The sequence below is a fragment of the Panthera tigris genome, chromosome B1 (genome assembly GCF_018350195.1).
Source record: "Panthera tigris isolate Pti1 chromosome B1, P.tigris_Pti1_mat1.1, whole genome shotgun sequence".
NCBI classification, from domain to species: Eukaryota; Metazoa; Chordata; class Mammalia; order Carnivora; family Felidae; genus Panthera; species Panthera tigris.
In genome coordinates this window covers 95435939-95451249 of record NC_056663.1, presented here as the reverse complement: position 1 = coordinate 95451249, position 15311 = coordinate 95435939, and the positions used below count along the sequence as shown (strand labels likewise).

The following is a 15311-nucleotide window of genomic DNA, read 5'->3' as shown; positions in this document are numbered from 1 at the left end:
AAAAACAAAACCTCCCAAATTCTTAAATATAAATATTTGATAAAAACTGGAAATCGTGTAAATTAAAAATGAATCACTACAATTATACATTAAAATACATGACTGCATCATTTTAGAAAGTGCATAATTTATTACATTTATGAGTTTATAATAAAATGGATACTTGGGAACTTAAAAAGTGAGTTAGTAACAATTAGATGTAAAATTCTCAAATCATGGAACCTGAAATATTAAAATTCTAGCATTGTCTTTCTCATGATTAGTATAGCTTAAAAATTATTATGCTTTTCCAAAGGAAGGAAGGGAGAATTAAAAAATAGACACGTTGATGAAGGCAATGAATTCTTCTCAGCTGGCTTTATTCTCCACTGAAGCTCAATATACGGTTATATTTTCTTTACTTACAGGAAGCTGTCATTGTTCTGTTTTCCATACCCCTCAAAACAGAATGGAAAATGCTTCTGCAAAACGACACAAGCCTTAACCATTCTCTATGGGTTTTTACCATTTCAATACACTTCTAGTCGAACAGTTTTCCCAATTCTAAAGTTCTGAGAGTGAACTATGAATATTTTTAAATATTTTCCAGATTCATCATGGAGGCTGCTTTTCTTCTCTGCACTGTAATCACACTGAGCTGCAATTAAAATAGACAATCAGTAAGTAGTTACTTTTTCTATGGAAAATCTTACACTAATACAAAGTATAATGCATCACAACTTACAATTATTGCAAATAATCTGACTGGAAGGGGTCCTGGAAGAGGTTATTTTGTGTGTTCCTTTCTATTTTACTCTTGAGTCTTTAAAATACCTGTATTACACTAGAGATATGCATGTCAAATACAGCATTCCATAGCTCAGAATGATATACAGTACTTAGAATTCCAAAACATATTTCACAGATGAATGAAAAATATCTACATAAAAGCTAATTAGAAAAGTGGGTAAAATACAAACTAAGTGTGAGCCAGCACAATACAAGGTTGGTAATGAGAGGATGATAAATCATAGTAAGAAAGGTCTGATAGGAAAATAGTCTTTAAATATCAACTGGAGTTGACATTATACACACCTGGAAAGATATCTAACAGTACAAAAGAGTATATACATCCTAAAAAAGTCTTCTTACTGCTGTCCTTCATTCTATAGCCCTCTTACCAGATACAACCACTACTTCTGTTTTCTATTTCTAGAAATACATTCTAAATGAGAATAGATGGATGTATTTCCTCACGCCTTTTTATTTAAAAAAAAAATGATAAAGGGCTATATATGTTTTATCTTTTTTTTTTCCTTCTGAATGATCTACCTTACAAATAGCTCCATGTGAGATCTACTTTATTCTTCTTAACAGTGGCAAACCTTTCCTGGTATGGATACTCCATAATTTAACTGGCTTTCTATTGATGGGCATTTAGATGGCTTTGAATCTATTAAAATTATAGGCAATGTTGCAATTACTATTTTTACATGTTTCCTTGCAGACTTGCCAAGGTGCAAGTACACCACGGGCAGAATAAACTCATAGAACGACTGGGTCAAAGGTTATATATACATTACAATTTTTGAGAGATACTGCCAAACTGGGCTCCAAAGAGACTGCACCAATACACATTTATATCAGTGATGTATGGAAGTGCCAGCTTAATGTATTAACAAACTTCATGATCTGACATGATCATGAAATGGTGAAAAATGGTATGCAATTATGGTTTAATCCTGTATTTGTCTTATGAATGAGGATGAGTATCTTTTTAGATGTTTAGAAGCCATCTGTCTTCCCTTTTCTGCAAATAGGTTTTCTTTGTTGTACGTTGAACTTTTTGTTGACTTAGTCACTCTTTATATAAAAGATACTGCTTTTGTCACATGTATTGCAGATATTTTTCTCAATTTTTCATTGACTATGGCTTTTTAAAATGCAGATATTTGAAATTTTACATGGTTCACATTTATTAATTTCTTTTCATAGTTTTTAGGTTTTGTGTTCTTGCTTAGAAAGGCTTCACCACGCTGATTTTATGGTCAAAAGAACACAGTAGGGCTTTCATTAGTTTAGACTGATACATTTAGAACATATAACCACAGTCCAAAGATGGATGAAGAATGTACAGAAAAAGTTCATCAGAATAGCACATTTAGAACATGGAGGGTTCAGTACAATGCAGGGCTTGTGCATGACGTTGGGCTGCACTGGTAAGTATGATGTACACAGTAGAGGAAATAGTAATTCTTCAACTCCTTTCTTTCATTAAATATCAGGCCCTTAGCAGGGTAGTCTTTCTAATAGCAGTTTCCATTTTTTAGGGGAAAATGGGAAAATTAGAATCCAGAGAAAGCAAAGATAAAGATTTAAAAAGCCGAATATGTCTAAAGAAAGGAAGTTTATAACTTGAACTCATTTAAAACAGAACAAAAATTAATTCCAGGGTATAAATTCCTTTCTGTGGATGGGGAGAATGCTCAGTGATTACTTTTCATCTCCAAATGAAAATGGGATGGAAGGAGAAAAGCTTAAGGAAAAAAACTGTAAAGTGGTTACTGACATAACATCAAAAAAAAAATCTCATAAAGAGAATGGTGAAATGTCTGTCATTAGAGAGTTTAAATCACAGAAGAAAAATCAATGTTGCACTGTTTGGGTTTAATTCTGTCAGGAGGGAGACTAAACTAGTTGCCAAACTGGATTATCCAGTTAAGGTTCTGTAACTTTACTCTTTTTACTATAGAACTTAAGGTAGTTAATTTTAAGTAGGCATTTTCTTTACCATATTCTTTAAAAAAGGTAAACTTGAAGATTTAAGGACTGTGATATAGAAATTTACTTTCTTATATAACTAAATACTTACCACTTAATGATTATACTAAGTGTTTATATGTGTTAATCTTTTTGATCTTTCAATAACTCTGTAAGGGAGGTGTTATTACACTACATCAAACATGAAGAAACTGAGGCTTAGAAAAGTTGAAATTGTCCCAAATCACATGGCTACTTAATGGCACCAGGCTATTTGCCTGACACTAAAACATCCACTCTTAAGTTACTGCCCGGGACACCCAAAACAATGGTTTCTTGAATGATTAATAACTTACTACATTCATTCGTAAGTTCATAAGTTTATTTGGTAAAGCTCTAATTACTTTTTTTTTTTTAATGTTTATTTATTTTTGAGACAGAGAGAGACAGAGCATGAGCAGGGAAGGGGCAGAGAGAGAGGGAGACACAGAATGTGAAGCAGGCTCCAGGCTCTGAGCTGTCAGCACAGAGCCCGACGCGGGGCTCGAACTCATGAACTGTGAGATCATGACCTGAGCCGAAGTCGGACGCTTAACCGACTGAGCCACCCAGGTGCCCCTCTAATTACTTTCGAGAGGGAGGAGAACAGAAGGGCAAATTACTGCACTTTCTTAAATGCCATGCCATGTTCAAATCAGAAGTAGATTAAAAAAAAAATCTACAAATATCACATACATAAACTGAATTCAATGAGTATTTAGAGCTGCTTTACTATTATGAAATGCTGTAATATCTGTACATAATATTAATTTTGATTGAAACAGTTTAAAAAAATTTTTTTTAATCTTTATTTTTGAGAGAGAGAGAGAGAGAGAGAGAGAGCGAGTCGGGGAGGAACAGAGAGACGGAGACACAGAATCCGAAGCAGGCTTCAGGCTCCGAGCTGTCAGCACAGAGCCCAATATGGGGCTCGAACTCACAAACCATGAGATCAAACCTGAGCTGAAGTCGGACGCTTAACTGACTGAGCCACCCAGGCACCCCTGATTGAAACAGTTTTTATAAACAAATGTAATTAATAATGTAGTAACTTGGTTTCTCTGCCTATCTATATCTATCCATCTATCTATCTAAACGGTTTCCAGCCTATCTTTATAATCACTAAATGATCTCACATTGTTCCTAATAGGAGGGACTATTGCTCCTACTTTAGAACAAATGGTGCATTTCCTTTATATGATGTGCATAAATTATGAGTAATTACCCCTTTGTATTTTATTGATGTTCTGCATTTCCAGTCTATTTCCCAATGGATAACTTTCAGACAGTATTTTAGATTTATATGGTTATATACAAATGCACATTAAATGAAGGTAACCTATAGGCCAAGTAAAATTTTCCATTTAAAACTACAATAAAAACAAAGTTACTGCAGTTTGAAGCATTACACTCAAAGTGATGTTTTCTACTTACAAATCTGTCAGTGATACATGCTTAGAACAAAATTCTAGAACAGTGCTGTCCAAGAGAACTTTTTGTGATCATTGAGTTCTATTTATGCTGTCCAATATGAGAACCATAGTTACATAGGAGCATCTGAAATCCAGCCAGTGTTAATGAGGTTTTCAAATTGTAATTTATTTAATTTTAATAATTAAATTAAAACAGCTGCTTAGGCCTAGTGGCTACCAATCTGGCAGCAGAGGTCTAGATTTTGGTGTCAGTCTAGGAGACCATGTTTATTTCTGTTTTTAAAGTTTATTATTTCAATCTCAAACATTAAAAAGACTAATTTTAAACAGTTTAATCAAGTAAAAATAAAACTACTAGTTCTCTGGGAGCTTTTGAGGAACTTTACTTATCTTTGATCTACTCAGATTATTTACTAACCAGGGATAATGAGGAAGTTCCCTACCTGCTGGGAAGCTGAAGCCGCCCTCTGTTCTGCCTGACTTAGACGCCTTTGAAGTCTGTTGGCTTTTTCTTGATGCTCTAGAATTAGTTTTTCATTCTGTTAAGGGGAAATATAAAGTAAATAAGTTAAAAATCCGTATGTGACATTGAAAGGTTTTGTGGAGTAATCAATACAAAATCTGAATATCATTTTTTATTTTTTAAAATTTATATCCAAGTTAGTTAGCATATAGTGCAACAATGGTTTCAGGAGTAGATTCCTAAGTGGCCCTTACCCATTTAGCCCATCCCCCCTCCCACACCCCCTCTAGTAACCCTCAGTTTGTTCCCCATATTTATGAGTCTCTTCTGTTTTATCCCCGTTTTCATATTATTTTTGTTTCCCTTATGTTCATCTGTTTTGTCTCTTAAAGTCCTCATATGAGTGAAATCATATGATTTTTGTCTTTTTCTGACTAATTTCACTTAGCATAATACCCTCCAGTTCCATCCACATAGTTGCAAATGGCAAGAGTTCATTCTTTTTCATTGCCGAGTAATACTCCATTGTATACATATACCACTTCTTCTTTATCCATTCATCCATCAATGGACATTTGGGCTCTTTCCATACTTTGGCTATTGTTGATAGTGCTGCTATAAACATGGGGGTGCATGTGTTTCTTCGAAACAGCATCCTTGTATCCCTTGGATAAATGCTTAATAGTGCAATTGCTGGGTTGAAGGGTAGTTCTATTTTTATTTTGAGGAACCTCCATACTGTTTTCCAGAGTGGCTGCACCAGCTTGCATTCCCACCAACAATGAAAAAGAGATCCTCTTTCTCCTCATCCTCGCCAACATCTGTTGTTGCCTTAGTTGTTAATGTTAGCCATTCTGACAGGTATAAGGTGGTATCTCATTGTGGTTTTGATTTGTATTTCCCTGATGAGTGATGTTGAGCACTTTTTCATGTGTCAGTTGGCCATCTGGATGTCTTCTTTGGAGAAGTGTCTATTCATGTCTTTTGCCCATTTCTTCATTGGATTATTTGTTTTTTGGGTGTTGAGTTTGATAAGTTCTTTATAGATTTTGGATACTAACCCTTTCTCTGATATGTCATTTGCAAATATCTTCTCCCATTCTGTTGGTTGCCTTTTAGTTTTGCTGATTGTTTCCTTTGCTGTGCAGAAGCTTTTTATTTTGATGAGGTCCCAGTAGTTCATTTTTGCTTTTGTTTCCCTTGCCTCCAGAGACATGTTGAGTAAGAAGTTGCTGTGGACAAGATCAAAGAGGTTTTTGCCTGCTTTCTCCTCGAGGATTTTGATGGCTTCCTGTCTTACATTGAGGTCTTTCATCCATTTTGAGTTTATTTTTGTGTATGGTGTAATAAAGTGGTCCAGGTTCATTCTTCTGCATGTCGCTGTCCAGTTTTCCCAGCACTAGTTGCTGAACACACTGTCTTTATTCTATTGGATGTCCTTTCCCGCTTTGTTGAGGATTAGTTGGCCATATGTTTGTGGGTCCATTTCTGGGTTCTCTATTCTATTCCATTGATCTGAGTGTCTGTTCTTGTGCCAGTACCTTGATGATTACAGCTTTGTAGTATAGCTTGAAGTCTGGGATTGTGATGCCTCCTACTTTGGTTTTCTTTTTCAAGATTGCTTTGGCTATTCGGGGTCTTTTCTGGTTGCATACAAATTTTAGGATTGTTTGTTCTAGCTCTGTGAAGAATGCTGGTGTTATTTTGATAGGGATTGCATTGAATATGTAGATTGCTTTGGGTAGTATCGACATTTTAAAAATATTTGTTCTTCCTATCCATGAGCATGGAATCTTCTTCCATTTTTTTGTATCTTCCTCAATTTCTTTCATAAGCTTTCTATAGTTTTCAGTGTATAGATTTTTCACCTCTTTGGTTAGATTTATTCCTAGGTATTTTATGGTTTTTGGTGCAACTGTAAATCAGATCGATTCCTTGATCTCTCTTTCTGTCGCTTCATTGTTGGTGTATAGGAATGCAACCGATTCCTGTGCGTTGATTTTATATCCTGCAACTTTGTTGAATTCATGAATCAATTCTAGCAGTTTTTTGGTGGAATCTTTTGGGTTTTCCATATAAAGTATCATGTCATCTGTGAAGAGTGAAAGTTTGACCTTCTCCTGGCTGATCTGGATAAAAATCTGAATATCATTTTACCCCTTATAAAATGCAAAGATAGATCTCCACATTAAATATTTTTTAAAATTATACTTTGACTAAATTGTTCTTTTCCCCCTCTATGTGTTACCAAAGAAAGTGAATCAGAGGTTAAGAACAAGATTTTCAATATTTGACATTACCCTTGAGATGCTAGATCACGCTTTAGAATCACCTGGAGTTTGAAAACACAGGCTGTTGGGCCTCACAAGTAAAACTTCAGTAGGATGGGATGAGTTGTGAGAATATGTACTCCTACCAAGTTCTTAGTTGGTGTTGATGCTGTCTGCTGGTGCATTTAGAACTACTATGCTACAGGGGCACCTGGGTGGCTCAGTCAGTTAAGCATCTGACTGCATTTGGGCTCAGGTCACAATCTCGCAGTTTCATGGGTTCAAGCCCTTATTGGGCTCTGCGCTGACAGTGCAGAACCTGCTTGGGATTCTCTCTCTCCCCCACTCTCTGCCCTTCCCCCATTCATACTGTCTCTCTCAAAGTAAAAAGTAACTACTATGCTACAGCAAGCTTCTAGAGACACTGCGACATTGCCATTCTTTTACTTTTTTTATTTTTTATTTTTTATTATTTTTTTTTATTTTTTTATTAAAAAAAATTTTTTTTAACGTTTTTATTTTTGAGACAGAGAGAGACAAAGCATGAATGGGGGAGGGTCAGAGAGAGGGAGACACAGAATCCGAAACAGGCTCCAGGCTCTGAGCTGTCAGCACAGAGCCCGACGCGGGGCTCGAACTCACAGACCGCGAGATCATGACCTGAGCCGAAGTCGGCCGCTTAACTGACTGAGCCACCCAGGCGCCCCTCTTTTACTTTTTTTAAATGTTTATTTATTTTTGAGAGAGAGAGAGAGGGAGAGAGAGGGAGAGAGAGAAAGAGAGAGAAAGAGAGAGAAAGAGAGAGAAAGAGAGAGAAAGAGAGAGAGAGAGTTCGAGCAGGGGAGGGGCAGAGAGAGAGGCAGACACAGAATCCCAAGCAGGCTCCAGACTCTGAGCTGTCACCACAGAGCTTGATGCAGGGCTCAAACTCATGAACTCTGAGATCATGACCTGAGCCAAAATCCAATGTTTAACCAACTGAGCCACCCAGATGCCCTGTAACATTGCCATTCTTAAAGTTCACTTAAAATTCAAGGAATGGGTGGCTCAGTTGGTTAAGTGCCCAACTCTTGATTTTGGCTCAGGTCATGATCTCATGGTTTTGAGATCGAGTCCCATGTAAAGCTCCACGTTGAGCATGAGCATGGAGCTTGCTTGGTGATCTCCTCTCCTCTCCTTCTCCTCTCCCTCTCCCCTGCCTTTCCCCTCCCTCTCCCCTCCCCTCTCTCCTCCCCTCCCCTCTCCTCTCCCTCTCTCTCTCTCTGCCCCTCCCCTGCTCATGTATGGACTCTCTCTCAAAATAAATTAAAAAAAAAAAAAAAAGAAATAGGGTCTTTGCTGATGATTAAAGTGAGGTTTTAAGGTTTTTAGGGTGGATCCTAATCCAATATGCCTAGTATCTTCATAAAAAGGGAAAATTTGTACACGGACATGTACAAGGGGAAGACTGCAGGAAAACACAAGGAGAACACCATCTACAAGCCAAGCAATTCTGGAAGCCACCAGAAGGTAAGAGAGAAGCATGGAAGATTCTTCCTCAGAACCCTCAGAGGGAACCCATCCTGTTGACTTCTTGATTTTGGACTTCTGGCCTTCAGAATTGTGAGACAATACATTTCTGTTGTTTAAACCATCAAGTTTGTAATACTTGTTAGAGCTGCCTCAGGAAACTATATTGACATCATGAATATAAATCTGTCATAATATGCTGTCAGGGAGACAAGTTCAAAGAAATTATCAATTAAAAAAATGTACTAGTGCTCTCCATACCTACTAGCCTAAAAAAAGAAAAGTTTTGTACAACTAGAATTGTTATGTAGTTTTCTGGCACCTGTCTAAATTGAGAGAGTAATACCAGTCTAATCAGGAACAGTAAGAAAAATACATTTTCTATGAACAACTACATCGTTCCCAGACCCTAACATATAAGTGATAACAGTGAATGTCATGTCTAATAATGAAAAGTGCTGAAATAACAATATATTGCTAAAATGAGCTTATTATATATTTTATTGTGCCCAAAAGCAAAATGAAATTTTATGAAGAGAACCATATTGGCTGTTTCAATTTACCAAGATATTTAAATATATACTCTTAAATTTAAAAGGTATATCATTAACACTAGAAAAAACTTGGGGGAAAAAATCCCATCATCTATAATAATCATTTTCATAGGTTATCATCAGACTACATATAATATGCATTTTTCCATGCTTAACCATACATTTTCCATGGTTAAGGCACAGTCTAGATTAGGTAAATCATAATATATACAACTGTTCTTTTTTAACTGATCATTTTGGTTGCTTTTGATCTTCTAATATTATTAACATTATTGTGTTGAATATCTGCATTTATTTTTTTCGTATTTTAAATTATTTCCTTAAGTACAGATTCCTGGAAGTAAAAAACTACAGTAAGTATTTTTTTTTTTTAACATTTATTTTTGAGACAGAGAGAGACAGAGCATGAACAGGGGAGGGGCAGAGAGAGGAGACACAGAATCTGAAACAGGCTCCAGGCTCTGAGCGGTCAGCACAGAGCCCGACGCGGGGCTCGAACTCACGGACCATGAGATCATGACCTGAGCTGAAATCAGATGCTTAACTGACCGAGCCACCCAGGCGCCCCAAAAACTACAGTAAGTATTTTAATGGCTATTGTTTGTTTCCTAAATGGCTCATATCAATTTATAATGCTTTGAAACTTGAGAGTAATTATTTCACTGTGACTTTTATAGATGGCCACAAAAATACAGCAGACCATAATAGCCTATTAATGAAATTCCAACAAATACATTTGACATTAGAACATCAAATGAAGAACTAGAGTTCTAGAAAGCTCTAATCATAATCTAGAATTGTTAACTTTTTTTTTTAAAGATTCAAAGAGAAAAATGGTGAACTTTTGCTGCACTTAGCTCTAAAGCATTAATTAATCTAGGAGTGGCTGAGTGGCTTAGTTGGTTAAGCGGCTGACTTCAGCTCAGGTCATGATCTCACAGCTCGTGAGTTCTACCCCTGCACTGGGCTCTGTGCTGACAGCTCAGAACCTGGAGGCTGCTTTGGATTCTGTGTCTCCTTCTCTCTCTGCCCTTCCTCTGTTTGTGCTCTCTGTGTCTCTCTAAAATAAACAAACATTAAAAAAAAAATAAAGCATTAATCTAAAGGAGTATTTTAATGTATTCCAGTAGGCAAAAGTAATTACTACATATCTTTTGTGTTGGATTAAAACAAAATAAGAGGAATGGGCTAACAAATATAATCTTAGACACGCTTAGAAATGAAGGGGATCTTAACACATTTTCTGCAACACTGCACAAGTTATATTGGTGAAAATGAAATAAGAGCTCTACCTTTTGTCATTTACATATGATGAATCACTGACTTTCAAAGCTTTTATTCACATTATAAAATGTGGACTTTTAGGGTTATGGATGATTTCTCTACAAGGAATACTCACATCTGTATGGTCATTTCCAAGTAGAATTAATTTGGAGTTGGCTCAGGTAAAATTCTATAACATGTGTATCAAGCTGCAGCAGAAAGTACTTCCCGGGAGAGTCATTATCTTACCTCAACTACCTTTTCATTTGCCATTTCCAGCTGAGAAAGCAGCTCTTGGGTATGAAGTTTCTGTCGACTCAGCTCACTCCTATTAATCAAGAGACATCCCCCCAACCAAAGCCATTAATATAATTGTTCAAAAATGTAACAAAAAAGAATCCTTTTTAGGGAGATATATGCTCATGTTTTGAACAAAATTATCTTATGTGCAAAATAAAGTCTCTGATTAATAGACTATATTTTACAGGACTCCTTACTTTATAAAATGCACATGTATTCTGGAGACTGGCTGTACAACAATGTGAATACACTGGACACTATTGAACTGTACACCTAAAAATGACTAAGATGGTAAATTTTATATGTATTTTATTACAACTAAAAAATGTTAAAATGTTAAATTTTATGTATATTTTACCACCAAAAGCGGAAAAAACCCACACCATATATTCAGAAAGTGCTCAAGTGTCTTCAATATTATTATCTTGAGGTATTATTTGGCATTAAAATGAATATATATCCACATTAAACAGATACAGTATTTGGTACTGTCTAATCTCATAAGCTATCGTGATTCTTAGCTAGAGTATGCATTTTTAGGATTCATATACAGTGCTTCTTAGAGGAATTCAGTTCTTGGAAATTGAAGGTAATGTTAATCACTCCAACATCATTTCAGTGTAGTATATTCAGAATTGGTATTTATGTTTTGGTTGTATATGTGCTATATTTTATACATTCATATCCTTTATGCTTTAATAGCTGGGTTTATCCTATGCATTGTGCTGGCTGTCTTTTTTCTTTTCTGTTTTTAATCCAACATATAAGCATTGTTTTACTTTTGGCCAAAGGTATTTTGTTCAAGAGTCTCAATTTAGAAGTAGGTACAATGGGGGTACCTGGGTGCCTCAGTTGGTTCAGTGTCTGACTCTTGATTTCAGCTCAGGTCATGATCTCATGGTTCATGAGTTCAAGCACCACATTGGGCTCTGTGCTGACAGAGTAGAGCCTGCTTGGGATTCTTTCTGCCCCTCCCCCCACTCGTTTTCTCTCTCTCTCCTCCATAAACAAACAAACAAACAAACATACACATAACTTAAAAAAAGTAGATACAATGTAGTCTCAAAAATAATTTTAGGGGTTCCTGGGTGGCTCAGTTGGTTGAGTGGCCGACTTCAGCTCAGGTCATGATCTCATGGTTCATAAGTTTGAGTCCCACATTGGGCTCTGTGCTGACAGCTTGGAGCCTGGAGCCTGCTTCAGATTCTGTGTCTCTCGGTCTCTCAGTCCCTCCCCCACTCACACTGTCTCTGTCTCTCTCAAAAATAAAACATTAAAAACAATTTTTTTTAAAAGACCAAATAAATTTCTGAGTATTAAAATACTCTGTTAATTCAGGACTAGTTTTTATCTTTGACCTTACTTCTGCTTAAATAAATCAACAAATTAACACTTCTAAAATAACTTCAGCTTTAAAGTTTTTCCAAATGAGCTGCATGGTATAAAAACTTGGTAAGCCCCTCAGGTGTCCTACATTTGAATGAATAGTTAAAATCTTGAGCAAGCAATCTGTTATAAATACATAGGAGAGAACAAAAAATAATGTCACCCACAAATCAATTCCACAAATATTTACTGAACACTATGGGCTAAGAGCAACACATAGCTGTTGCCATAATAGAACTCAGAGGGAAATGCCTTATTCTAACTCAGTGGCTTCATCCACATAGAACACTGACAATGAGGAAGAAGACTGAGTATCTATCATGGATTCTATGACAGACAAACCCAAATGTTTTATCTTTGCTATATTTTGGTAATAATAATGTGGAATAAATCACTGTGCAAAAAGTACCTTGTGTAGCTTAAAATCACTGCTGCTCCTCAACATGATATAACAAAGAGAGGCAAAATGACCAACGTGGCTAGTCTTCTAGGCCAAATTAATTAAAGGTAAAATTATGCACATTAATGCTGATGAGAAATAACCTTTGAGTAATACTGAGATTAAAATGATACAGTGATCCCATTTATAAAGTTAGCCAACATTCAGTTTATATAAAACCTTTTCAGAAAACACCTTCTGCATAACTTGATGCCTAAACCACTTACGCATGACAATTTATAGGATAGTCTCCACTTGTGCTCTTCTCTCTCTCAAAAATAAACATTAAAAAAAATCAAAAAAACCATAATTTATATGATAGTAATAATTTCTAACAAATACTATTAAATAGTGATTTTCCACAAAATTTAAGACCACAAAGATCAAATTATTAACTTTAAGTTCTTTTAAATCCATGTAAATACTTATTCTGTTGTGCATCAAGCTCTGTAACCCCCACTGGATGGTCAGCAAGTTTGTTATTCATCTTTGTATCCTTACAATCTGGTACTCAACAGAGCTTGGCAAGTAATAGTGAAGATGACGGTGATAAGAACAGCAAACACTTTCATAGTGCTTACTATATGCCAGGCACTTTGGGTGTTTTATTTAAATTAACTTATTTAGTTTTCTTGATAACCCTATGAGATCCCCAGTTTTACAAATGAGAAAATTTAAACACGTGAGAATTTTAACAATCAAGTTAAATAAAATAAAATAAAATTTAAACAAATGAGAAATTTAAAAATAAAGTTAGGTCATATAGCTAGTCCAACTGTAGAGTCAGGATTCAAAAACTGGGCCCTTTTGTTCCAAGGTCTGTGTTCTTAACCACTCCCCTACACTGCAACATGGCAGGCAATTGCTAAATGTTAGCTGAATGAATATGTGAAAGAATATATATGTGTGAGTTTGGGTACTAGACATCCTAGGAATATAAATATTTATAAATTCACTTAAAAACCTAACACATTATATAGCTTTATTTCTGACTTCTTCCCTAAAATGTTATATTCAAATTTAACATGCCTAATATCAAACTTTTTGATTTTTCCCTGAAAACCTACTTCTCATCTTGCCACTCAATTAACAATTTTTTTTAAGTTTATTTATTTTGAAAGAGAGAAAGAGAGAGAGAGAGCAGGGAAGGGGCAGAGAGAAAGGGAGAGAGAGAATACCAAGTAGATTCCACTCTGTCAGCACAGAGCCCAATGTGGGACTTGAACTCATGATACTGAAATTGTGATCTGAGCCGAAACCAAGAGTCGGGATGCTTAACCAAATGAGCCACCCAGGTGCCCCTTGACACTAAATTTTTATATCAGTGACATCTTTGCCCTCATTGCCTATGTTAAACCACCTCAACTCTATTTCTTACCTTCTCTTAAATGCAACATCTAGTTTGCCCCTAAAGAGACTCCCTAAAGAGACTCTTCCTTTGCAATGTCTCTTGTATCCGTTCTTCATTTTTATTGAGCCTTAGCATCACAACTCAAGTTCTTATAACTTAATTTTTAGATTTATTACAAAAGCCAAATGCTCAGGCTTCTCAATATGAAGTGAAAAAATTTTGCAAAGTACATCACATTGCACAAAAAGCACTCAATTAATATAGTGGTTTTCCATGTCTAACCCACACATCATGAATGTATTTCTCTAAGTCACTTTTATAATTTACTTCCTTAAATAATAACTTCCAGTGGCTTTCTGCTATTGGACAAAATAATCCAATTCCTGAGAGTGGCATTCAAAATCCTCCAAAATTTTGTATACTATCTTTCCAACCTTATCTCCAATAGGAATCTTCTACTTCAGTTAGGTTCTCACTGTCTCACATACAAGCCATATATGTAACACCTTTAGACTCATGTTTATGTCATTTTCTGTATCCTTTTTTTAGATTTCCCTTTAAACTCTTAAGATTCCACTTTTGCCCCCTTCTCTTTCTATACCTCCTTTTCAGTTCATTTTAATCCAGACAGTTCTCTTCTCAAATTAAAGCTTTGATACTTCTTTTATGTTACAAGACATTTAGCAATTCTCTATTATGCAAGTCATTTATATGTGTGTGTATGCATACATAACATGTATGCATACACACACACTTCCCCAAGTATAATGGGGAACGTTTAAAGAGGGGATTGTTTTTAGTTTCCATAGTATTTACCACAGTGCTTTACATACAGGCTATCAATAAAAATGTGATTTATGGCTAAATTTCTGTAGAAAACCTGGCAGTTAGAAAATTTTATTCCTTATTTGTTCAACAAACATTTACTGAGGAATCTACCACAAAACATATTTTTAGATAAAGGTTATTTTTATTTATTTAGATTTATTTATATTCTAGTTCTTTCTAACAAAGGATTCGAAGTGCCTAAGAAAAGGTTATTTTTCAGTTATGCATTTCCTTCAATCTCACTTCTGATTGAAATTTTAGAAGGTATTAAAGGGTGGAGAGAAAAGTGGTTTTGCCAACTCTATCCCCTGAGACCTCCTAGAGTCTGCCTGTCAGTCTTCAGCAACTCCTTATTTCTTTGTCAGGATATTTCACTGCAGGGATAAAGGAAAGACGTGGGAGGATGATCTAACTCAATGTATTATCTATGAGAATTTTCTCTTCATTAGAGAACATAATTGAAAGTTCCCTATATCATTAGTGATTTAGGATAAACATAAAATAAGACTTCAGAGTTTCACAGTGGTATTACACTTGAAACACTCACCAAGTACAGCTATATAATCTCTTCATTGGAAATCTTTAACAACAGAAACATTCCTACCTATCAGGGATGATTTAAGTGTAGCCTGCCAGAAAGTAAAGAGACAGATGACATTTCATTTCTGTACGACATTATGGCACTTAAAGAATATTTTATGCTAATTAAAGAATTTAAATGAAGTTGTACGCAATTT

The 15311-nt window shown here is 35.6% G+C and overlaps 1 protein-coding gene across 4 annotated transcripts in view; it reads right to left on the bottom strand.

Moving 5' to 3' along the window:
* Positions 1–342: 342 nt before the first annotated feature.
* SCLT1 (sodium channel and clathrin linker 1) overlaps positions 343–15311 on the bottom strand; it is a 219091-nt gene continuing 204122 nt past the window's right edge. For 3 of the 4 annotated variants that reach the window (XM_007091805.3, XM_042983902.1, XM_042983903.1), the window contains 3 exons: positions 10520–10598; positions 4655–4750; positions 343–637 (listed from right to left, as the gene is read on the bottom strand). In XM_007091805.3, coding sequence (XP_007091867.1) covers positions 575–637; positions 4655–4750; positions 10520–10598 — 238 coding nt within the window. In that variant the 3' untranslated portion in view covers positions 343–574. Of the gene's footprint in view, positions 638–4654; positions 4751–10519; positions 10599–15311 lie in introns of those variants that run through there. The other variant, XR_006216773.1, reaches the window with a different exon arrangement.